This window comes from Wolffia australiana, chromosome 12 (genome assembly GCF_029677425.1).
Source record: "Wolffia australiana isolate 7733 chromosome 12, ASM2967742v1".
In the NCBI taxonomy this organism is placed as follows: Eukaryota; Viridiplantae; Streptophyta; class Magnoliopsida; order Alismatales; family Araceae; genus Wolffia; species Wolffia australiana.
In genome coordinates, this window is record NC_135846.1 from 6692551 (window position 1) to 6719745 (window position 27195).

General features: G+C 36.3%; 2 protein-coding genes across 2 annotated transcripts; both read right to left on the bottom strand.

Annotated features, from left to right (window-relative positions):
• Positions 1–795: 795 nt before the first annotated feature.
• LOC144710448 (protein LIM3-like) lies at positions 796–1841 on the bottom strand. The gene is made up of 2 exons (XM_078584220.1): positions 1343–1841; positions 796–944 (listed from the first exon to the last, which is right to left on the bottom strand). Exons 1-2 carry the CDS (start codon positions 1617–1619, stop codon positions 934–936), a joined length of 288 nt encoding a protein of 95 aa, XP_078440346.1. The 5' UTR covers positions 1620–1841; the 3' UTR covers positions 796–933.
• A 19370-nt stretch (positions 1842–21211) lies between these two features.
• On the bottom strand, positions 21212–25466 carry LOC144710186 (clathrin adaptor complexes medium subunit family protein). Its single transcript, XM_078583875.1, has 11 exons — positions 25283–25466; positions 25072–25111; positions 24413–24636; positions 23830–24072; positions 23135–23303; positions 22738–23039; positions 22420–22606; positions 22188–22341; positions 21943–22005; positions 21509–21605; positions 21212–21396 (listed from the first exon to the last, which is right to left on the bottom strand). Exons 1-11 carry the CDS (start codon positions 25283–25285, stop codon positions 21307–21309), a joined length of 1572 nt encoding a protein of 523 aa, XP_078440001.1. The 5' UTR covers positions 25286–25466; the 3' UTR covers positions 21212–21306.
• Positions 25467–27195: the final 1729 nt, after the last annotated feature.

Here is a 27195-nt window from a genome sequence, read left to right on the forward strand (position 1 = left end):
AAGGCATTAAATTAAGGTAAATTTGTGTTTAAACAGTTAAAACACAGTATTCAGAGCCTATTTTGAGTTAAGTGATCAATATTATCTCTAGATAGGCCATTAACACACTAAAAGTAGTAAATTAAACACTATCCCATTCTATTGTCCTCTGTCCCATATATTCTGTTTGTAAAATGTGTACTTCAAATTTCTCTCAACCAGATCTTGGATATCCTGATCTTTGATAGAAGATATGAATCTGTTTGATGCTCACCATAATCCCTATACCCATTCCCATTCCTAAGGTGGGACCCCACATTCATGATGCACACCAGTTCCACCAAGGTATGCCAAAGATGCAATAATACATGGGAGGCTAAAGAATCAATATGGGCCTCAAAGAAGATTAATTAAAGAAGATTAATCAATATGGGCCTCAAAGTGAAGCCTCAATGCAGATAAACGACAGTGAAACCTCTTAGGTTGCAATAGGAATATAGCCTCAAACTTAATGCTTAGAAGAAGTTGGGTTAATTTCCTGATTTGAGCCAGGCATTCTAGATGGTGATCATAATTCATAAATAGAGATAAAAAAGTCAGAAAAAAATAGATTTTGATAAACCCTTTCATTATCAGCATTACATGATGTCAATACACTGTTACTAACTTCGTTTACCTTTTTCTCTCCGAACTCGAAAAATAACTGACTGGGAAACATTTTACTCACGCCGATGTGTAAAATTTTGGGTATTAAATTCTTTCTATTATTGCACCATATTAGATAGTTTAACGTCAAGCCCATTTCTGCAAGAGAGATGGAGAAGTCGTTCTTCCTTTATTCATCCATTACACTATTAAGGTGCGGCCAAGGACAAGAAGAACTCAAGAAATACAGAGAAAATTGCTCTAAATTCTCTTTATTCCCGCACCATTGATCGACGTCACCGCCGAAGATCAAGGAGAACCTGCGCACCATTGCACAACAAATGCCGAAGCCTGTGAGAAATTCCAGCGAGATAAAAAAATCCAACTTCTATAGAAAAATATTTTTCGGTAACATATTCGAGGATACATCAGCAATCTATATAAATAATCCATTGCGAAACTACTATGAAAATCCATCTTATTACTAATTACTTTCTTTCTTCTTTCTTCGAATCCTACTGAGAGCTCCACAAGAGATCATGCACTTTCTCAGAAAAAAAAAAACAAGATAACGAAAGGGTTGATCATAATCCAAACCAAATGGGATTAAAAAACCCATTATTTACTGCATAGATCAGGATGATAAACACCCTTTTGTCATCAATTATAAAATAATCATCCCATTAAAAGTCTGAATAAATCTGTGAAGAACACGTACTGCAGCTGACAGGGGTGAGGCTGCAGGAGTTGGGAAGGCTGGTGAGGATGTTGAGAGTGCTGCAAAGGCATGATCTTTGAACGCTGCTAAGGGCTGAACAGCACTCCATGTTGGGAGAAGACGCGCCAGGAAGAACGAACGGCGCGCAGGCGGCGAGGCTGGTGATATCGTCAGTGCAATTTCCGCTGGCCATGGCCGGGTGAGTGAGTATCGCTACGAGTATTAGCGACAGAACTTTTAGCACAAGGATTGAAGAGCTTCTCTGGGCGGTGGCCATGTCGGAAGGAGGAGGAAGAAGGTTAAGGAAGGGTGGGGGGATGGTGTTGTGCAGTTGTGTGCATGGGCTGTTCTTATAGGGGGGAGGAGATGGTGTGCGTGTGTCGTGATTCAACGGCGTAATGGCTGTGGGCGTTCATCGTTGTCTTGTGATTTCATCGACTCCTTTCTGAGGCATGAACGCTTGGTCCTCTCTCTCTCTCCCTCCCTCCCTCCCTCCCTCTCTCTCTCTCTCTCTCTCTCTCTCTCTCTCTCTCTCTCTCTCTCTCTCTCTCTCTCTCTCTCTCTCTCTCTCTCTCTCTGTGTCTGTCTCTCTGTCTCTCTCTCTATCTCTGTCTCACTTTCTCTCTCTCTCTCTCCCTGTCTCTCGCTTTCTCTGTCTCTCTGTCTCTCTCTCTTTCTCTCTCTCTATCTCCGTCTCACTTTCTCTCTCTCTCTCCCTGTCTCTCGCTTTCTCTGTCTCTCTCTTTCTCTCTCTCTCTCTCTGTCTCACTTTCTCTCTCTCTCTCTCTGTCTCTCTTTCTCTCTCTCTCTCCCTGTCTCTCGCTTTCTCTGTCTCTCTCTTTCTCACTTTCTCTCTCTCTCTCTCTCTCTCTCTCTCTCTCTCTCTCTCTCTCTCTCTCTCTCTCTCTCTCTCTCGCTTTCTCTGTCTCTCTCTCTCTCTCTCTCTCTCTCCCTGTCTCTCGCTTTCTCTGTCTCTCTCTGTCTCTCTGTCTCTCTCTCTCTCTCTCTCGCTTTCTCTCTCTCTCTCTCTCGCTTTCTCTGTCTCTCTGTCTCTCTCTCTCTCTCGCTTTCTCTGTCTCTCTCTCTCTCTCTCTTTCTCTCTCTCTCTCTATCTCTGTCTCCCTTTCTCTCTCTCTCTCCCTGTCTCTCGCTTTCTCTGTCTCTCTCTCTCACTCTTTCTCTCTCTCTCTCTCTCTCTCTCTCTCTCTCTCTCTCTCTCTCTCTCTCTCTCTCTCTCTCCCTCTCTCTCTCTTTCTCTCTATTTATTCATATTTATATTGATTTCTCGCATTCTCATAATCTAGGATGACATATTTAACCCCTCTCTCACTCCACTTCCCTCCAAATCATTCTTAGCATCTACCTATGCGTCTCTAGACCCTCCCTGCTAACTATCTTTCTCTGTTTTTTTTCACCATCTTAATAGACATGCAGTCCAAGCAGCTAATATCTACACAAGCGGAAAGAGACGCACAAAGATGAGATCAGGAAAGGAAAAAAGGAAAAGAAATAAAATATTTTTTTCTCTGATTGTGATAACTAATACATCACCCCAAGGGTTTGGAGATGATGCTTGCACGGTGGTGCTGTACAAAAAAAGGGTCAATCTTGATGAATCCTTCAGAAATCTTATTACAAAACATTCATTATATATGTAAACATATTTTGGGCGCTCATGGAAATTAGTTAGTGGAAGGGAGATACAAATGGCTTGGAATAGAAGTTGTATCCAACAAATTTATGTTGCTGCAGTTTCTAAAGCATCATGGAAATTAGTTAGTGGAAGGGATATACAAACGGCTTAGAGTAAAAGTTGTGTCCAATGAATTTATGTTGCAGCATGTTGGAAATGTCAAACCCCCCAGCCCTAAGTTTCAGGATTGTGGGGGTTGACTTAGTAGATCCTAGAAAGTAGGATGACCTAGCACATCATTGAGAATAGGATTGTGCCTACTTTCTAGGACCATGCCTAATTTTTAGGGGGCATTAAAGCCTTAGTTTGTGCCTATAAAAGGCCCCCTATCTCCCTTGCTTTCTTCAGCCCCAAAACATCCCAAACCGCCCTTGATGTATTCTCTTTTCTCCCTTTGAGTTGAGTACAGTTTCTTTTGAACTAGAAGTCTCTTCCTCCTTCCCTCTCTCTTGGAGTCGGTGCTCTCTTGACGGTGACGACGCAGGAATGTGGCGAGGCTAACGACTATGTCTTGGTGTTTCTCATCATATCGTCTTCGGATCATCCTCGACATCTTCTGCAATGGTTCACGTCCTAGTACGCTTTCCGCGAGTGTTTGCGCCCAACACAGCAGTTTCCAGAGCATCGTGGCATGCATTTATCATGATCTGGAACCTGTATGCTGCCTTTGAGTTTGCCCCAAATTAGAGACATGTAAAAATATTAAAGATTTCATAGTTTTATCTTTTAAAAACCAATGCAAGATGTCCGGTCAACCTCAAAAAATGCTGAATTCTGAAAGGACTGGGGGAAACAGAAACTATTTGGGGTTCAATTTGGTAGCAGAACATTTCGAAAATGGATCAAGGGCGTGAAGGAGATAAGAAGATAAATGATACAATTATGTAATTATATCATTCTACTGTTCATTTGTATGTCCTTATGTTTGTAATCATTCATACATGGAGTATAAAAGCTCAAAGTCTAGATTCAGAATCTATTTTACATGAAAAACTTTGCAATGAAAATAAAAATGTGAAGATAATAAATAATCTATTAGTGGAATAACTATATACATATAAAAAATATAAAAATAATTCATATAAAATAATTTTTAAGTTAATATATCAACCTATAAAAGACTTGACTTGGAAAAATACTGAATTAAAACACTATTCTAGAGCTAAAAAGAAATAATATTTGATCTATCACTAATTAGTAAACTTTTTACATACTTTAGGCATACTAATTGATTAATTACACCTGATATGTGTGTCTGTATGTGTGGGTGAGTGGGTGTGTGTCTATGTGGGTGGGTGTGGGTGTGTGTGTGTGTGCACATCTGCAGAGATACTTATAATTGTTTCATCATTTATTTGAGTGTGTTCAAATTTAAGTCAAACTTTTGGTTCCCTCAAAATCAGGAATGTATCCTTCCCTAATATAGATTAAAACAAAGTAGGAGAATTAATATTATAGACGAATAAAGACATGTAATTGGTGAAGATTAATACCAAATACATGAAACATAATAGGAGTTTTAAACATAGGTTATTATGAACCGAAAAATAAAACAATTATAGATATATCATAAAACTGAAGTCATAAATGTGAAAGTAAACTCACTTTAAAATCCATTAAAACCATGAAGTGATGCAAAGTAAATAAACAAACCTTTGGTCATTTTCTGACATGTAATATCATTGTGTTCATCAATTTCATATGTGATATTGTTATATTTTTTTGAAAATGTTTCCGAATATTTTTATTTATATTTTTAGTAATGAAATGGTGTCTCATGATGTATACTCTTTCTGTCACTACTTAATCAACCAAACCTTTTCCAATGTCAATAATGAAAATGAGGATATCACAATAGGAAAAATATATGTGACTTATGTCATCCTTCCCAAAGAAATAGGATGTAATCTATTATTGACCATATTTTGTTTAAAACATTGAATAACAAATTAGTATATCAATCATTCTAATTCTGAAACTTAATTAGTAAAAACCATATTTAAATATCTTCCCTCATATTAAAACATTGTTGTTCTCATTTCTTTGAAAAAAAAGGTTTTACTCGCATTTCCTTGCCCTAACGATGCATCTAAAGTTCGTTCAGTTTATTCATGAAGATATATGGGAGCACACCAATTTGATGTTACACCCTGATTAAAGGGTAGCATTAAATTTAAAAGAAATTATGCTTATTTATGTGCATCATAAAACGAGAGACAAGAACCTAGAGCCAAAACCCTCCTTTTTTGTGGCCATACCTTCTTCTCTTCATAAAGGAAATCCTTTTATGCCCATCGGGCCATACCCCCTACCCTTTTTCAAGCACTCCTATCCTCACCCCTCCCTCCACCTATTTTTCCCCCACTGATAGCCCCCTGCCTGTCTATTGGGTTTCTACTTATAATTGATGATCCAAAGATGATTTATGCAGCACATTAAATCTCCCCATCTTCTACTCGATGGCACCATCATTAATCCAAAAAGACCTATAGGCGTACCAAGATTGGAAGTCGACCAAGGAGAGGAGGATCAATGCCCAAAGAAATACTAATATCAGCATTTTTTGGGGGTTTCTTACCTTGTTAGACATAACAAAATTTTACGTTAAAATCTTATACTTAAAGTGTACCATGTGACGTTGAAAAAATATTTGGTGTGGCCCTCTAGGCCCATGTACCAGTCTAATTAACAAGTACATAAGCCCAAAAAAATCTATCCATTGGCTAACCACATAAATGAAATAAAGATAGACGGATCTATACCCAATTGATAGTTGAGTCATCAACACATGAGTTACAAATTCATTTAATGTTCTTTAAACGCTTCCATGAAAACTTTGTTACATTAGTTACTAAGCACAAGCAATGCCTCATCCGTGTGACAATCTTGTAATGACCTAGGGTAAGGTCAAGTGTTAAACATTTATAATTAGGCCTAGTAAATTTGAAATAACAAATAAATTTGAAAATAATCTAAAACTATTTTTCTGATATTTCCACTATCTTGTTTGAGGACTTCAATGCATCATCTTCCATGAGCTAGTCTCCTCTTATAACAAGGTTGGAAATCCCATCATGACTACGCAATTATCTACAAGGGCTTATTGTCATTTGAACTAGCTCTATTTGAAATACATGATTATGGACGTTTAAACTACAGTAAAAATACATACTTAAGTATATAAGAATATTTGGTGTCTCAGGTCAAAGAATCATTTATAGAACAGTAATAGGAACCAATACGATTGAGATTTATACATATATGATCTGGGGATTCATATATGAAGATTGATGTCTCATCATCCCACTTGGCTCTCCACTCAAAGGGGTAATATTTTGACGAATTTCAAACTAACTAATGATTAGTATTTTGGAAGTCTTAATATCTAATAGCTAATATTTGTATTATGGTATTTCCTCCCATTATTACCCTCGTTCGAATATAGCCATTGTGTAGAATATGCAGGGACATTCTTGAGAACAGAAATCAGACCTAAAATAAATGGAATGAAAGAAAAGGGGTTGATTGCTCCCGTCGCTGAAAAAAAAAAAAAACAAGCAAGTGTACAAGAGCAGCAGCGAAATCGTCTGATTTGGGACGGTGAATCACAAGCGGAAGCTCAGCCTGTGAAGCAAAGGATCGAATAGTTGTGGGTGTGCATCTGTCTTACTCAGAACAGAAACGGGTGCACTCTAAACCACAAGCTCTCTGATCTGATCAAATCTGTCGTGATTTTACATCTCATTGTTCTATCTCTTTCAAATCAAAGTTTTCAGAACTGATCTAACACGATTTAATATCTCATTGCTTTATCTCTTATAAATCGAGAATTCCTGAACTGATCAAACCTTGTTTTTATATCTCATCGCTCCATTGTTGTGAACCACAAACATTCCGAACTGATTAACTATTGCCTGTGTTTCATCTCATCTTGAATCCAAAAGAACCTAAAATAACCATATATTATGTGTTTTCTCGTCGTCCTAATTATAAAGCGAAAAACGCCTGAACGTGTTGAACGAATTAAGTATTTCTGATCTATGCGATTTGGCATGAATTTTCATTTTTGAAAAACTGCCCTTGTTTGATCGTGAATCTCTGAACATCAAAATCACAGAAAACTGTCTATTGATTCAATCGTTTCTCAAACCAAGTATGAACGTTTAAAATCTAATCTGAACTGAATGTGCAGCTATGACCTGAGCTTGTTTTACTGAAATCGATTTGCTAATATTACTCTGATTTGACTGTCCGGTTTTGATTGTTTAAATTGAGTATTTAATCTTGAATCAACCAGTTGTTGAGTTTGAATTGACAATACGCTTTCTGAATTGAAAATTGACTAGCTGTTAAGATTTTATTGTGTTACTTTGGTGTTAAAGTTTCATTGAGATTTACATCTATATAATTAACATTTGCACTGAACATAAAGCTACTGTCATTTAAGTGACTAGGTATTGTTTCATTGACTATTGAGCGAGTGTTGATGAGAACTGAGGATTGATATTACCTACGAATCAAACTGTACAACTGATACGAGTTTTCCCAACTGAAAAATCAGTTTGAAAACGTGGTGGACATTTGAACATTAACATCATTCAGTTTCATTTGGGTAGTCGAGAAAGATCTTTAGTGCAGGAGGAATACACTCTATATGCTTCGAGCACCGGAGGGTGGACTGTGAAGTTATTAAGCAAGATTTCACAGGTTCGAATTTCATCTTACTATCCAGCAGTTCAATAGACTCTGCACACTCGTTTTTGCAGGTTTGATTGGGTGATAGACAGATCGTTGAAAAGAAACGTTTTGGAGGACAGAACCATCATCAAAGTACGTCTCGTTGAGTTGTGACCTAAAAGAAGTTGGTGGAACGAGTGATGTTGTGAAGGCTAAGGGGGCTTACGTCTACTCTCCATTTCAATTCTTAGTTAGGTGATATCCGTGTATCCCTATTACCAAGCTGTTTTAGCTGGGGGGGTTCAAAAGGACTTGGTTACGGATTGATTAAAAAATCCGGCAGGATATCCAGGGACAGGAGTAAGGGAATAGCCCTAACCTGTATAAAAATATCGTGTGTTACCCCTCGTGCCCCTTAAAGCCTAAACAGTCCTATAAAGCTCAGAACTATAGGGTAAAGAAGATGTTAAGCAAAGAAAAGAAAAAGGAGTCAAGAAGGGTAGAGCCTAATTCACCCCCCCCCCCTCTTAGGCTATCTCTTGAAACTTAAACTAACAATATAGACCAATTCAATAAAATCTTTCCATAAATATCAGCCACTATCTATCCTTTATGTCCCCATTTAATGGCTACGGTATTAGCCATAGTAAATTTTTATTTCCTTCTCTACTATCATATGATTATAAATGTCTATAATACATACTTAAAGATAAGTGATCACCATACTATGATCTCATCATAATTTATTAATCATTTTATATATCCTTGGACATAATTATAAGCATCGCACGTGCAATAATTCATATGATTTCTACAAAAGAAATCATCAAGATGTTTAATGTGTGCTTATCTTACAATCCAAATATAATTCCATCACCACATTTTCTTCTAGTGTATTTCATATCTCATTCTTTAAACACAAGTATGTTAATTTAGTATGACATCTAATCCACATTAACTTTGAAAGATGGGTTTTATCATCTTGATAATTTCTAACGTCATGTTTTTAGAATTATTCCTCTTTCATCATGATAATATCTATATATTAATATTTTTCCTTAATGTTTCCTCAACACATTCATTTGTATCTACTATAGATGATTTCCTCCCATTATTCATCTATTCTTTGTATAAATTAATACCAAACTACAGATTATTTTAACATTTCCAATATTTATTATTATCAACCACAAATGGATTTAAATTGTGACCTGATGAAGGCAAATTGCATGTTAATTTTTAATGTTGTTGTATTTTTAATTTGCCTAAAATCAAATAAAGTTGATAAAATTAAAAAACTCGCTCAAACATATAGTTGGAGTAAGGTTGTCTCTACAGGGACTGGCCTTTAGATATGTATTTAATAATTGAGTTTTAGTTAATAAGCAATAATAGTAACAATAAGGACAGAAATTGTAAGATAAAGAAGTAGGTAGCAAGTAGAGGAAATAGTGGTGAATAAGAGAACTGGATAGAAGAGAATATAATATTATATATATATATCTATATATATGTTTTATATAACAAGAGGGAAATTAATGGATGGTTCTGTCAAAGTGTGTCTTCCCCCATTTCTCTCCCTCTTGCTAGCGCAGAATCCACACTCCCTTGCTCCTCCAAGCCTTCTCGAGATTTTCGCAGATGCCTGGAGCTGTGACGACTCTGCCATTTGCTTCAAATATTGGAAGGGACATCCGCCCGTTGTCTTTGCTCTTACGACAAGAGATAAATAAAAACTGACCCCCAATCTCATTTTAAGGGGTCGAGAGGGGTTCTCTCGACCCTTGGAGGGATCAGGCTGGATCCAATGACCCTCAGGAGCTGTTGGATCAGCCTGTGGTCCCCTCATCAGCGGCCTTCACCAGCTGATCGATGAGGATGACAGCTGGGGGCTAAGAAAAACTATATTACCCCCCAGCCTTCTAATCTACCTTTGAAATGAGTCAACGGTTGTGATTAAATTATAGTCGTCGATCCATATCTAATTGGTGTACCCCTACTTCCATGACAGCTTTCCCTATCAGCAGCCCGTCTACCTTCAGCCCTTCTGATTTGCCTGTTTGATGTGGCCCCAGTCTGTGTCACTCTTGACAGCAAATAGGGAGGCCAGAAAGAGAAATAAAATAAGTTAAATATGACGGGGTAGATATCACGGTCCGATCTTCTTTAAGAAGATTAGACAAATGAGATAATATCCATCTATCCAAAAGAGAAAAGATACGGGTTTCGGGCTGGGTTGGCTCAAAGCCCGGTCTTAATTTATTCCATGATTTCTTAAGATCGCAGCCCATTGGACTGCGATAACGTTCTTGCTCATCAGCCCAACCCGCTGCGGAACTAAAATAAACTATGGGATATAGATCCAATATCAGAAAATTTAAGAAGTTGTTAGTGTATAAAAATTTCACCGATACATATAAAAATACCCTCTATTGTGATCAAACTCAGTAGGCCTCTGTGTGGCCTGCTTGTGGCGCTCTCTTGCAAAGCCCCCTCCCTGTGTGCTCACTGACTTGTTTGGTGGTGCTCACCGGCTGGTGGTCAGCTCGAGCGTTGTGCCTTCCTAGCTGGCAAGTTGGCTTGAGTACCACTAGCTGGTCTTGGGCTAGCTAACTTCATACAACGCCCCTGATAACACCCTGATTTCGGTCTTTATTTGATGTTATTAGCATGATTTCATGCATTTTAAGAGCTTAAAATTGGGCTGTTATCATATATTTGCATGAAAATAATGTTTGCAAGTAATTTCTGATTTTTCCCTAATTTTCTGTTAATTATATGAATTTTTAAGGATTTATTGAAGCTTGAAATAATTATTTTTTAATTAAAATGACATATTTAATATTTTGTTTCGACATTTATCAGCATGGGAATGAATCAGGGAATTTTCTAGAATTTTCTAGAATTTTTTACGAATTTTTAGGAATTTTCTGGGATTTATTTCAAGAAGAAATGCATTTATTCTATTAAAAAAGGGCATATTTATAAGAGAAAAAAATGTATTTATGCAATTTCTAGACTTTTCGGGGCCTTTTTGCAACGTTCCGTTGCAAAAAGACCCTGAAAACAGCTCTCGGTCGCCACGGCAGGCGTAAAGATCCTATTTAAAATCATTCAGGGTTTTATTGCAATTCCATTTTTAATTGTTTTAATATTTTAGAGAAAATCGGAGGAGAGAGAAGGCGAAAACGATATATGTATAAATACATTTAAGCGGCGTTTATTTGCAAAAGAATGATTTGTAAGGGGTTTCGCGCAAAAAAAAGTCAGAAAGAAGCTTGGCAGGCGACGTGGCGCATCGGTGGCCGTCGGATGCGGATCGAATGGATTTTGAAGAAAGAGAGGGTGCAGACGGTAAGATCACCGCCCATGCGGCGCATGCGAAGCGCTCGCACGGGGGGTGACGTGGCGACTTCTCAGTGGGTCTTCCTGCGACCAGACGCACGCAAAGGCGCCGCGATGTCGTATGCATTTTTCGCACTTTCGATTTTTCTTATGTTTTCTTTTTTTTCGCAGGGGGTACGTGGCGCCACGAGAGAGCATCCGCCAAAAAAGATTTAAAACGTCGCAGCCAATGGGCTGTCGACACGTCATGGCGTGTATTATTAAATAAATCAAACTTTAATCCAATGGCTAAAATTGGTTAAAATTGATTTATTAATAACTTTTGATCCTGAAGTCCGATTGAGATGATTTTTTATGGATTTGCTCGTCCTGATCCCCTCTTTCTATCTTATGGTTGGATCATTCAGATCTAGCCTACATTGGTAGATAAAAATTAATTACTAAATGGGGGTAAAATGGTGATTTTCACCATGTGACCTAGGTATAAAAGCTGAATTTCGAGAGGAGGGCCTCATTCTGGAGGGTGCTTCATCACAGCTGCAAGACAGAGAGGAGTCCCAGCCTGGATCAACAGTTTTGGTATTTTTTTCTTTCATTGCATTCAAACTTTTGTGCATTTTGAATGAAATAGGTTAAGTTGTTTGTTTCTTCATCTCCATTCTAGTCTGAACTTCTAAATTGCTTGGCTTGAGCAGCATGTACAAGTCCGGATTAGGATTGAGAGGAGAAATTGAGAAATTTTACCTGGGCATTCAATTGCATTACAAAAGAAAATTATAAAAAAATTTAGTTTTAATTCTTAGAATTCTCAATTTCCCCATTTTAGTTCTGAATTATCAATCTGCAAAAATCAACCCAACTCATTTTAAGAACCCTCTTTCAACCTCTCTAAATGATTTCTTGGATCCTTTAATTAGGATCAAAGAAGGAAATTTAGAGCCCTTAATTCTTCTAGTCTTCTCATCTCTTCTATCCCCCTCTCTAAATTCTCACCTAATTAGGGTGACCTGATCCTCATTGAAGATCAAATTCACTCTAATTAGGATCTAAAACACCAAAAATAAAATCAAATTGAAATTCCTACTTGCCTCCCTTGGACGACACTCATACTTATCACTATACATATTAAGTAGAGTTTTATAAATTTTATTGCATAAGCCAAAAATTCACAACGACAAGGGCTAAAAATTTTGCGTAATTTTCACCCCTATTTTAATGAGAAAAATGGCCATGTTGAGGATTTTCATGAAATAATGCATTCAGGGAAAATTTAAAAGAAACATGAAGATCAAATTAATAAAATAATGCATATGCTCACCCTAAAATGTGCAGATTTTTAGTACTAAAAATCCCTTTATCATGACCACTATGCTTAATTTTTATCTTTATTACGGATTGCATCAAATTAAGAACTACCATCAAATTATAAATTTTCCACATCAAGTAAAAAGAGTCTCAAAATTGTCCAAATGTTGAAGTGGAATTTATGTATTAAGGATAAAATTGTGAAGGGGGATAAGCTGGGTACTATAGTAAAATGAAACACTTAAAAAATTAACACTTTGATTTTTACAAGTTACTTAACATCTTGTCGGGCAGATGCCTCTTACAATAGTTTTTTCCAAATATGTCTTCAATATTTAGGCATGACGATTGAGATGAAGATATATTTATGTTTAAAACGAAAAACTAGAAGGTGGCTCTTTTAGGGATGATAACCTAACAAAGAGGATGAAGGTATATATCAAAACCTCATTCTCATGTGCCCAACCGGCTGAGTGCTACTTTCCATTTGTGTGTCTTCACCTGTATCTCAACCCTTCAACCATTAGCTCTTGAATCTAGGAATGGGCCCAAACAAGATTTCCAATAAACAAATCACTCTTTAATCGTCACTAGGAACAAAATATGACTGACATTTTCACAAGGATAGAAGGATATATTTCTAGATCATATATGGCTGATGGATAGAAAAGGTAAATAAGAAATAACCCTCAAAATTTCAGCCAAAAAGCCCCTTTAGATCATTTCAGATTTTTGACCTTCTATTTGAAGTTGGAGAAAACTAAGCCATCTGATTTTCTCTGTTCTCAATTTTCTGTTTCCAATAATCTCTCTCCTCTAATCCACATCGTGGATTTCCAGCATGTACATGAATTTTAAAAAGACTTGAAAAACATAAAAATCTCATAAAAAATAGTTAACTTTATTCAAAACATTCAAAAATTCATTTTTGAATGTTTTGTAATTTGTAAATTAACTTTATTTATAAATTTAATGTCAGAAAATTCCATAAAATACAATATAATACTACAAAACCCAGGAAAATCATAATTTCAGATTTTTAAAATATTAGAAATGCTTAGAAAATAAATTTTATATATATCTTTGATTTATAAAAGTATTTTATTTGTGAAACTTATGTCAAAACATTCAGTTAAAAATACCACAAAATAGAGAAAAGTATGAACTCATTCTAAATATTTCATTAACCATTTTAAGCCTTTATCATATGAATTTATGATAATTTGAATGAGAATAAACTAATAAATAAAATACATTACTTTCAAAATTTGCGTGTTATTTTTTTAGTTAGTAGGGATTTTCAACCACTAATGAAAAACGAGGAAGTGGTAACACCGCGGCCAAGGAGAGAAAATTTGAAGGTTACCTTTGCCTTCAGAGCTTGATATCCGATGATCTAGAAGCCTAATTGAGCAAATATTGAGGGCAGCTTTGCCTTTAACCCCACTTTCCATACATAACCTCCAGTCTATAAATTGAGGCATGTATATGTATACAAATCAAACCTCCTTTTATCTAGCTCGTTCTTGGTGTCGTAGGAATCTGAGAAGGGCTGAAGGTACCTGCACTTAAAATTTTTTGAATCCCTGGCAGAACGTAAGGATTTACATGAAGTGTCTTCGCCTTACATTTGTTCTTTTTACATTTGCATAAATCTATCTCATTGTCCCATTTTACAATCACATCACGCTTTTAGAACTTTCAATCACTTGCTTCCCTCTTAGATCGTTCGGTATCTGTCATCTTATTTTCATTCCATTGACGTGAATAATTCTTTCATAACATACATATCTATCTACTTACCTTCTTATCTTGTTATTGTGGGTCCCATGTCTTTCTTACAAGTTCTTATAATATTGTTCATATCACTTACTATAATCATCCTAGTCTTATTAATAAGTATAAGCTTCTCGTCTCACATTTTCCTTAACTTGTATTTATTATGTGTCTCCTCTCATATCATTAATCACTATATAAATAATACTAAATCCTTAATGATCGGTCCCTGTGGAGATGATCTGTAATTCACTCTAGCTAGATTCATTTACGTGAGTACTGGTTTCAAGCTTATTGAGTAAGCTCAAAAGCACCAACGACATAGTGAAACCCTAATTTTGAGTTTATCAACTACCAGCCATACTTCTGTCTAGATAAAAATGTTAATTCGTTTTTCAAAAAATTTTAGTGCATTTTCCCATTGCTATTTCTGAATATAAATATCATTCTCCGAAGAGAAAAAAGATTTAGCATATTTGGAGCAGGCTTTTTAAGATCATACGACATTGATAAGGTCTCCAAATTTCCGTTTTTTATCGATATGCTGTCAACTCACACAGAACTCAGCACATTCTAATAATTTTGATGTGGGACACTGATTCATATGCTGAAGACTGGTTCATAATTTATCAAAGATGTCAATACTCAACAGCAAAGTCTACTTCTCTTCAGAGGTGTTCGTGATTGTCAGAGACATCACTAATTCACCAAAAAACCCATCAATTCCAACATAATTCATGATCATAAAAATGTTTTGTTTATTCTTGCATCTATCTATTTGGAACATGTTGATGTTGGCATTGCTGTCATACTTTCATCAACCATCAATATCAACTATCAAGGTCAAACATTCAGAGAACCTCTTCATCATCATCTTCATCCAGCATTTCAAAAGGAATCAATGATATTAGATGAGACTGAATGAGATTTCTGCTGAACTATACTACTGACAGACAACCAAAACAATAGGAAGTGGAGAACCAGCAGCTTGTCTTCATTGCCCCTTGACTCTAAGACATTTGGATTCATTCAGAACTTCTTGCACTTTTTATCTTCCCAGCACCCTTTGCCTTAAAAATCTTGGATGTGTGAATTTAAAATAGTTCTTCCTTCAGCATCCTCAGCATCTATGTGATCAGACCCATTGAGGTCTGATCACATAAATTGATGTCTGGCTTGATAAATTGGTTATAAATGGACAGTTAATTTTTGTGCACATTTAATAAATTTTGAACATGTTAAGAATGGGAGTGCCATCGCTAAATGACAAGATGTAGGAAAATTGAAATCATGAATTACAAAAATGAATGAAATAGGAAATAGGAAATTTCCAACCCATTTCGATATATTTGATCATGGCTCCGCTCTGTAAGACTGGTCCATTTAAATTTTCAATCAGATTCTAATATAATTTAAAAACCTTCCGTCAAAACCTATGAGTAATTTCCTCGTTTTTCTACATTTTCATGTTTAAGTAGGCAATATTCATCAAAATTTTTAAGCATTCCATATCTTCATCTTCAAGGAAATTTGAAAACTTCATGCTCAATCTCCATTTGGATCACCATACTGCAAAAATTAAAAAACATTTCATAGTAATTTAGTGAGATACAAAAAAAAGTACAGGGCTGAAAACAGGTGAATATGTGACTTGATTCTGAATTCATGTTATAAGCTTGGATAATCATGATCTTCGTAGATTTTTTTACTTATAATATCAATAAATGTTAGGAAAAATGGTATCACATGATTCCTCCAAAGATTACATAAAAACAGGCAGAACATTTAACCTAGAAAACCAAGGTAAATGTCTTTCCTTTGAGAGTTTCTATGAGGGAACTTAAACCTTTTATTACATCATTTTTACAAATTCATAGGAAAGACATAAATTTCTCTCCAGTATCCCTTCAAAAATTTACAGAATCCACACGTGTTTAGCCAGAACACAATATCATCATCTTATTGTGTGGGAAATTTCCAAGAGCTTATTTTGAGATGAAATAAATAAGTCTCCTACAAAAATTATCTAATATTTACTATACTTATCAAAGTATTTATTTTATTACGTCAGTATCTTTGACATCCTTTGATAAAGACCCTTCGTAAGATTAAACAATCCAGCATTCATAATAATATTTCTGTAAATAAATAAAAAAATTCACTCCTAAGATTGAAAATTCAACTCTCAATAAACTATGCAACTGTTATGTTACTTTTCTGTAATATATTATTGTGAAATGTTTAGAATAAATTTAACTGAATCGTATTTATTTTATTTCCCTCGAGTTCTATACTGGTATCCATGAAATTTACTCAAATTAAGTATCATTATCATGATTTTTATAAATTTATTATTTTGAATTATTGTCATATATATATATGGGATCCCTGAATGTAGTGGCTGGTGAATCACTGATCAAAGAGCAGATTTTTGAGAGATTCTTCATGGATCTAGTGGTCGGTGAATCATTGATTAAAGAGTGAGCAGCCGCCATGTTTAATGATTTTGTGGGATCCCAGGATGTAGTGGCTGGGAACCGCTTCTTCTTGTTCGACAAAGATTGGATGGAGCTGAAGAGGCGAACGAATAAAAAGGTGCTTGCGGGGTTTATTATTGATAAGTTCATCGGAGGTTATTCAATAGCAATAGCAGGTTTCATTAATTTTCTTCCATTCAGTCATAAGCGAATGATCGATTCACCATTGAGAGCAGTAACCCCCATTATATTGTTATAACAGGTTCCCAGTTATGATAAAAAAGTAGAGTGTAAATCCGAAGCCCACCTTAATCCATTCTTGGAAGGCTTATTCCGGTCCTCTATTTACATAGCAAAGAAAGGTGGTAGGTGCCTCAATTAACAGCTCCACAACCAATAAGTTAAGGTTCTGACGGGGCGACTTTAGGAGTGAACAACGTTTGTCCGATGGAGGTCTGAGGCGCGAGTTTATGAGCGTTTACGAGCGGACGGCGCTTAGCTCTTAGGAGCGAATAAGAGACGGCGCTAAGGAGCAAATGTACGCGCGACGCGTGATGCACTTAGGAGCGAAGAAGCGATGAGCAAAAGGCGCAACGGAGCGATGATGATAAGCAGTAAATGAATCTGAAGATTAAGATGAAGGTTATTGGATAAAGAAAGAATGGCTGACCAAGCAAGGCAAGAGGAGCATAATGGAGCAGAAGCAAGGTGCGAATTTATGAGCAGAAGCAACAGAGTGGTTATTGTTCTTCAATAAGTTAAGATAACAGAAGGGGAGAATTTACGAGCGGGTTAGGAGAAGGATGCTGAGTCACCGTACCAGGAAGCAATATGATAGGACAGACTGGGGAAGAGAGGAAGGTAATGCGAAGTGTTAGAAAGACGGGTCGAATAATGACTCCCAAACAAAAGTTATGAAATAAGAAGGCTCTCCTACAGGCGAGCAGGAACGAAGGTTACTTCGTCACTCTTAGTTCAGAACCATTCTGCTCTACTTTCAAGCTCGTCCTGCTTCAGAGCAGAGAAGTAAATAGTAAATTATCTGAATTGGGAGAGCTAGGTTCCTTAGGAGGAAGAATGAATTGTCTTGCAGAGAGGTAGGTGATTACTTGAACTTAAGTTTTAGGTTATGTTAATAATTAAAATCAGTTACTTCTACACTTATCTTAACACTTTACTTCATAACCTTTTATTTCATAACGTTTCTTTCAGAACTTATTTCTTGCAGGTTACGAAGTAATTAATATCATTTATCCGCTGCTCGTCACTTCGCTCCTGCTCATTCGCATGCTCCTAAAGTCGTGCCTTTATCTTAGTGGTGGGTTCCGTCAGTTAAACTCGCATTCATTATTTAGGTTCGCGTAGTCAACTCCGCTCTTGCTCACGGGAAGGTTACGAAGTATCAATTACTTCGAAACCTTATTACGTGCTCACTTATGGTTCTTTCAGAACCTTTAAGCACAAGTGCAGAGAATCTTGTTAGGTTTCGAAGCCAAGCGCTAGTGAAAGTTGTTAAAGCTAAATCTTTCAAGCCTAAAGAAAAAAAAAATATATATAGATAAATATATATATTTATCTATTCAGAAAGTCTCGTGTAATTTTATTATAGAAGTCAAAATATATCTTGAAAAGGTATCTCCTTTCCGAACAAAAACGTTTATCAATTTCACATTACTGAATAATTTATCCTGTTATTTTTCGTATCTTAGTTTATACAATCTCCAACTTTTCTGCAATCAATGAATTTTTTTATCATATTTCAGAAAACCTCTTCAATATCTCTTCAAATATATGTATAGGTGTATTTACAATAAGGTTGCTTCACTTAAACTAATGGTTAAGATAGAGGTACTAAAAATCTTTTGTTATTCCTTGATTGGTCACAAAGTTGTGAGTTATCTCCCAAATTACAAAATGGACTGGTGAAATGTCAAATATTTTCGAGAAATCAAATAGGAGACAAATAAGTTCTTTGAAAATGTAAATGGATTGCTTACCTGGTATCTTCATTTTTATGAATATCATTCAAATTTGATACCAATCTCAATGTGGTGTGAATTATTTTTCCTTTCTATTATTTTTTTCTTACCATTAGGATGGCTGGATAAATGATCATATGTGTGGATTAATCCCTATTTTGAATATTTTTTCTTGCCCTAAAATTATAGAGAAAGCTTTTTCTGAAAAATTTACCCATTTTCAAAAGGTATAAGAGATGTACATATAGTCAATATAAGTTAGAATTTTAGATGGTCTCAGATTTTTTCACCTCATCAATTGATTATAAAATATTATATATTTAATTTTGGAAGAATACTTTATTTTGGAGAAACAATTATATAAATTTAGGAAATCGATTGAACATTCAGGAATAAACCCAACCCCTGAGCAAACACCCTAAAAGCATTCATACTTGGTCATTTATGTGGATATGTTATGAGGTGATTAATCAAAATTTGAATTATATTTGGCCTCCTTTTTATCTTATCATCTCAAGCTTTAGTTGACCCCAGTCTCTAAAGATATACTTTCTCAACATGTTGAATAATCAAGCCGTTGACAGGGATATTTGGTCAAAAATACTATCAATTGAATTCAAGACTATATAATAATTAAGTTTCAGGTCTTTGATTACAAGGTACATCATGTAGAATTGATAATAAAGAAAAGATAAAAGTTAGTACATCAGATTGGGTAAGAAGATAGAAAAAGAAAACATTTTTTGGGCAACGAAATTCAAAATTTCTGTTAGATCTAAATATAGAAATCCGGGATCTTGACAGATTATATTGAAGAGGAATGAACGAGATATAATGTCATGAAAGTTGAGACATTATGTGTATAATTTGCACCTGATATTATACTTTGAGATATTGATAGATATTTATAAGATATTAATTTGTTATTATAGGAACTGACTGAGATTTGGAGAGAGTAAGAGTGACATAAGTATAGATCCGGGATGTGGACGGGACAGTTTTTTCGTCCCCAGACAAAAAAATTGTCCCGTCCGGGGGCAAAGACGAATTCTGGGACAAAAATTCGTCCTGGGGACCACCGGACGGGACGGTTTTCGTCCCGTGGGACAAAAAAATCGTCCGTCCAGAGGTCTCTGGACGACGGATGGACAAATCTGGACGGGAAACCGCTGGATTCACATCCAACGGTTGAGATGTTGCCACGTGGCCTCGCGAGGACAATTTATACTATAGTATAAATATATAATGTATTTTTTAGCCCGGGACGAATTTTGGGACGAAAATTCATCCCAGGAGGACTGGACGGGACGAAAAACCATCCCAGGATTATTGGACGGGACGGTTTTTTTGACCGCGGACGAAAAATCGTCCCATCCTTCATCCTTACGCTAACATGGGACGTAGGACGGGACAAATTTCATCCCGAACGTCCACGTCCCATCCCGTCCGCGTCCCTGCACTATAGACATAAGCATTACACTGACTGTAAGGAGACAAAACTTGGAGATTTTGGAAAATGTTCAAGTGATTTGAAAGAGAAGCACCTAGAGCAGGTTTTGGTAGCTGAATAAGAAAGCTCAAATCCATGGAAGAATCTAAAATATTATAGACAAGATTCTCATGATTTTGTGTTATGTACACTGCCCTAATTCACAGGGCTTAGGCCTCAGTGGCCCTGATGGTTGATAAGGCCATATGAGAGTGTATAACATATATATATATATGTAAGATTTGCCAAATTGTTTAAATAGATTGGATTATAGGTATTCCTAAAAGACATAAGTTGATTTATAATACGATCTTCCAAACTTTATTACCCATTGTCCAACAAAAATGCAACATATGAAGCCACTCTTTTTTCCTCTCTTCCATCAGACTTGTTAGAATTATCCTGTTTAAGCTTTCATTCATCACTCAACTTTAGTCTATATACTTCAAGCATTGATTTCAGAATTATTTCAAGCATCATATTTAGTTAGGAATTTTGAAATTTCATGCAAATTTGAAACTCTATTTGCTCAGTTGTTTGGGGATATGTGCTATGGTTTTTATCTATTGGTATTTTATTTTCATCTAATTCCTCTTTTTTTGCTCTTCTTTAAGATTTCAAGGATGTTCGTCTACGGCAATTCTAAATAGAAAATATATTCGCAGAGAAAAATAAATATTTTACAAGTGAAGAACACGGCTTACCCAGTTTAATTTAAAATGATTCAAGAGTTTTCTGTCATGAACGTAAATCTTATTTTAATCAAGACTGGCGAGAAAACAAAATCCAGTTGTTGAAAGCTACATACGGAAAATCACATTATTAACTCCCTAGAATTTTTACACGAGGAAATCCGCATTTATGAGAATGTAATCAATGGCACTACCAAGTTTTGAGTAGAAAATAATAAGTAACAAACGTGAGACGCATATGAACAGAAAATTAAACATTTATTAATAAACAGAAAATTAAGCAAACAAATAAGATAAAAGCTATTTATATAGGAAAAACTCTCTAGAACAGAGAGAGCAAGAAGGCTGGAGCTCATTAAATATGTCCAAATTTGATCCTCTCAAATTGATGGATGGATGCGCAGATCGGTGAAGGGATGAATGAGAGAGACACATGGAGAGAGAAAGAGCATGTCCTATAAGCATGAATTTGGAAAACTCCATAGAAAAATATCAAGAAAAGTCATCAAGAAAGAGCAAAAGCCAACAAGATCAAATGACCTGGTAGCTGTCAGTGAGAAGCTGAGCCCTCTGGCTGAACTTTGGAGGCGCCCCACCGCGAAGAGGGAACACGTCGGTGACCTAACCATTGAAAGAGCAACAATTTCAATAACAGTCCCAATATAAGACCTTAAATTCTCACTGACATTCAAAAAAAAAAAAAAACATAAATTCAAATATTCAGAAGCCCCACCTTCACATCGCTGAACGTGGACACCGCAGAAAACCGGATGTTGATTGGGAAGAAGGCGGACGGATCCGCCGCAGGAACCACGAACTCCATCGACCCGCTGCAGATTTTCTCCGTCAATTCCGTGGCAAAATGAGGCATGGTATTGTTTTAGTCTAATACTTGCCGTGGGAATAGGTTATTCTTTTTTTAATCAGAATGAACTACCTGTCAATTATATAGTAAGCCAACACATACAGCTCAACTTTGTTTGTTAATATAGATTGATTTTCTTCATTCGCTGTTCATTTACTTCGTAACGTGACCTCAGAACCTTCAGAACCTTTGACTTCCTTCGTTTTTTTCAGAACTTCATTCCTACTTCATCTTCATTGACTTCGTAACATGAAGATGCAACGAAAAGCCTCATTCGGACATCTAAAGTAACGTAAGATTACCTGCGGTTGCCACCATCGATGAGAAGAATCGACCATTCGAGTGTCGAGTTCCGAGGATTGAACCTATCCAAAACAAAGTGGAGTCAGAGAGTTAAAAGGGATATATAACAAGGCCGGGGGATCTAACATCTAAACATAGATTTAATTGAAGCGGAATGAATGAGATATAATTTCATGAAAGTTGAGCCATTTCTGCCCCATTAGGGGGACAGTGGGCATAAAAATATGAAAAGGCGGAGGCTCACCGCCATTCTCCATCAATCTGCCGGACACTGGGCGCTTCCCTGAGAGCAGGGAGAGGCACAGATATGACGACATTATGAAGGTCGCACAAGTCCGATGCCTCGTACTCGATGTTCACGAAGGTCTCATTTCCGGAAATGGATGGCCAGCAGTTGACTGTGGGGACCAAAAATAGTAAGTCAATGGAGAGAGAGACGGTGAATGACGAGACGGGGGACGGAAAAGGGGAGGAACCAGTTAACGGGATGGCTGACTCGTCCATGCTCTGGATTCTCCACTTCACTACGCCGACGTCGTTTTGGCCACTAGGGAACGGTCTGTTTGGATCCTTCAGGCCAACTACATGGTCACTGTTGAACAGCTCTTTGTTGATGTTTGGATGGGTTCTGAAGGTGAGCCCCGGAATCGACCGGTTTTCGACCTACAAATATCTCATTAAACTATATTGTTTGGGCCATCCATCAATTTATTTTCTTTTAGGCAGCCTATTTATTGTGTTTTAAGGTTTGACCAGAGATGGACATGTACTATAAATTCAGAAAGAGAGAGAACCTGGAACTGGATGTGCCCGTCATCTTGATTGAGAATTTGAACTGAAAGAGTACCCTGGATGTCAAACGTACCGACCCCGCCATCTCTCTTTAACGTCACGTTTAGCTTCTCCTCAATGCTGAAGGCAATGGGGTCGGTTGACGGAAGGGACACCTTCCCCTCGTTGGCTATGCTTGGTTTCACGTCTTCAATGATCACCTCGCCCTCAGCCTTGAGTGATTCTAAGAACTGACTTGCCCGTTTTGTCTTACCCAGTTGCATGCCCTGTCCCATGGGAGCTGGCGCTAATGCAGCCGGACGACCTACAATTCCAAGGCATGATGAAAATAAGTACGTGAAAAAATAAGATTCAAGTGATAAATAAATGATAAATGAATGCATGTTTAGAACTTCTGACCTCTTGATGGGGTAGAAAATGAGTCCACGGAGGTATTAGAACCGAATCCAGAAGCACTGCCAAATCCAGTTGGGCCACTGGAGATGTTCATGTCATTGAAGCTGCTTTCAATTCTTCCTGAGCTTGATATTGATGAATAGCCGCCTTTGTCGACTTTGCCTTTCTCAATCTGGAAAGAAAATAAGAAAATAAAGTGGACATGATTATCAGATTGAAAATTCTTTCAAGAAGATAATTATCAGAGAGAAAAAAAATACCAGTTCATTTTTGCAACTAACGGCTTATATGAGCTAGCCCCAAAAATAGTGGTCAACGAATTACACCAATAAAGGAAACTGAATTAAAAGTGTACTTACAATAGCAAGGCGAATCCTAATTCCTAACTGATATAAACAGATATGTGCAAGAAAGCATAGGCAATTGTGTTTTAAGCACCATAGCTTTCTTTAGAAAAAATTTCAGGAACAGGTTATAAGTGCCAGAAACATAAAATATTGAGAATCCTATGTAGGTAGTCAAGCATTAGATCACTAGTGTAGTTTCCCTTTTACACAATCTTTACAGGAAGGTATCAACTTTCAAGAATTAATCAGAATTCTATCGAAATGAAAAGGTCCAGTTAATTTAACGGCGTGGATACTTGAAAGCAACTTCAGGTCAATTAATTACTCTAGAAACGAAAAAGGGGACCGTACCTTGCTCTTATCAATCTCACTTGCTTTGCGTTTCATCACGTCTTTTGTCTCGTTGATCTTGCTCTGCATGACTAGCTTATGTAGTTTTTCTTCATGACTCTCCATCTCACAATACTGCTTGACTTGTGCAACCGTAACATTCTCTTTTTGTCCAAGAGAAATCGCCTCGTCAAATGCAAAAATTAAATCAAATGCAGAGCTGCAGATTCCTTCTTCATCAAGAGATACGGCATACTCGGGCACCTACAAAGAATTAAGGAAAACCAACCCAAAAAAAATATGGACACTGTTCTTTTCTCTGACCATGGAAATGCTTTCGCGCTAGACTTTCATTAGTTAAAAGAATGCAAAGCGCCAGAAAAATGAATGTATCGCGCCAAATGGGACAATTTATGAAAAAAATTATGTCTCGTAAAGAATCAACTTCTTTGAAAACAATAAAGCGATATTTTCCAGGAATAGGACTACCTAGCCAGCAAACAACACAGGTGAGAAAAAACAAGATAATCTAGAGGAAAATTAAATAAAATGTAACAAAATGAATAGCCAAATCGAGATTTATGGGGCATAATGTGAAGGATACAAGCTTTGATAGAAGTCGCAGTGTCTCGAGATCTTCAAGAATGTTGCTCTGCTTGTTGGTTACAAGCAGCAAGTAGACAGTTTCGACAGGTTGATATACATACCGCACATTCTCAGTTTCAACGTAGGTATGCTGTTTTCCTGTGCCTATAAGCTTTGGAAATGCCGCTAGTAGCCCTTCTATTCTTATTCGGGACATATCAACAAACTGTCTTGAAACAAGAGCTGCAGTAGCGACAACATGATTAACGATCAGAAAACGAATGCAGTCACTTCATACCGAAAACCCAACAAATTAGATCACTGAAATTCGAGCTGAAAACTAATGTTGATGGTCGATCATTGAATAATTCAATCGGCACACAACTGTTGAATCAATGAATGCGCCAAGGGTAAGTAGCGCATGATTTGAAAACATAAAAAGAGATTTAAGAGTTCAGTTTGGAACAACAATAGAAGAAAATAGCAAGGAATTTCGTTTCATAAGACTAAAACATGCAAAACAGAGAGCGAGATGATCGTGTGCCATCGATCAGCTACAATCAAACTACAGATCGTGAAGAAAATGTTTAACCGTAAACATAAAATTAAACGCGACAGTAAAATTATTTGCCCCAAGCTTAAAAGTTTTAGATCTGCCGACACCAGGAAGAGACGCACCTTTTCCCGATTTGCTAACAACAGAGGCCGCGAGAACCACCTGTCAAGGCATAAGGCAATTAGCACCGAAAAATGAAAAATCAGTAGACTACAAAGTGATGCAAATCAGGAAAATAATCTCGCTTACGAAAAATTCGAATATCGCTCTATGAAAACGAAGGGATCTATGAGGACGAGCAGAAAGAAAGTTATAAATCGGAAAAAAAGTCACCATTTTCGTAAATCAAGACCGATCGTTCAACGAGATCTGAGGCCAAATCCTTCGAGCTTGATCTGAGACGATTGAAGCAGGTCGTCGCGCCAAACTACAGATCCAGAGGCTTTCGTCGGTGAAGAGGGACAAAGAGCATAGCAACGCGACTCGCGATTTACCAGAGAGCGCGAGCAATAAGAACAAATACTGGTGGGATTTATATACGAGTCAGAACTTTAGAGTTATGTTTTAAATAAAGCAATCTGAATCAGACCACTCTCCGCCGTTGGATCATTAGGTAGATCTATTTGTGACCGTCCGTTCACATCTATTGGTACTGATAAGTATTTAAACTGTATTCACATAAAGTTATGAATAGGAAAATTGGAAATATATACCAGAATTATGAAAGGCAAATTATACTTTCAAAACAGAAATAAATAATTTAAAAAATCATATTTTCAAAATTCTGTAATCAGCCAGGATCCTGGACATGGTTGATTACAAAATGTCTTGATGACTGATAATGAAGGAGGACTTATCGGTTTCATATGATGATATATGACACTAGTGACACACAAATATATACATAAATTTTGAAGTTTTTTTGTTCCCGGTATTTATTTATGTATATCATCTTGTATATGCATATCTGTATCAAAACATTTTAATCTACATATCTCTTTATAAAGATATGCATACATTTGGAAGCAACAATGTAATATATGTATAGTATATATGTCGTTATTTTAATATCTACAATATATGTATATCTTTGGGTACATCTAGGCTATAGATGTATGAATGGTGAGGGGAAGATCTCATCTACTGTCTTAAGTTCCCAAAATTTTACTGAACATCATTTTGCGGTATAATGAATCTCCATGATCTTGTTCAGTTATTCTTTCATGAATGAAGGATATCTCATGTAGTCTTCATATAATTCCAAGCTTACCTTAAATTATGTGTTACATATTTGCGAGCTGATGAAGGATCAAAACCCAATAATCACATTTTTATTAATAAACTAATGATTTAAAAAAACTTCAGATGAAAAATGTTAAGCCATGATTCAAGAATTGGCCATTTATATAAAACATCAGTTAACATCAGTCTTTAAGTCAAGCTAGTAAAACACATAACCAAGAACTGCACACAATTACCCAATAAAGAGATCATTTAAATTATCAGTTCCTGTAAAATGAAACGTCATTGACATAATATCAGAACCAAAAACATAGATAGACTAAAGATGAAAGATTCAGAGAAACATCCCACATCAAACTCTATTGACATTAGAAGACAGGATGTCTCTGTTAGAACGATGCATTTGCAACAAACTTGGCATAAACATCCCACATCATAATGATTGCCATTAAATTTGCAAACCATGTTGTAGATAATAACCGCTTGTGGAGGTGTATTTGGATGTAAAAAATCCATAAGTCAATGAGGAATATCAAATAATCAATGCACTGAATGTACCCCAGATGCCATCATCAACCTTTTCATATACTCGTATCATCACTTCCAAGACAAAACCATTTTATCCAATGGCAAGAGAGATATAAAAGAGGGATAGACTCTTTGTTTTAAGAAAAACTTTGAAAGAAATTTCAAATAACAGGGATGAAAAAATTGGAAAATGTCTTTAAATAGGCACAAATATGGCCTTTGTCACCCCACAGTCCCACAATAGACATGATCCTATTTTCTAGAATCTGAAACAAAGCAATTTCACCTACATGGTCAACCGTTCAATCCTGTGATACCGGCCTGTAGGCTTTAATACATTCCAATACATAAACATAAAAACATAAAAATCACCAGTCCATGAATAAGAAATAAAATCATAATAATATCATAAATATTTCAAAGAAATATTTTTTAATTTATCAGCAGATAGTTACTTTAGGCAAACCTATGTGTAT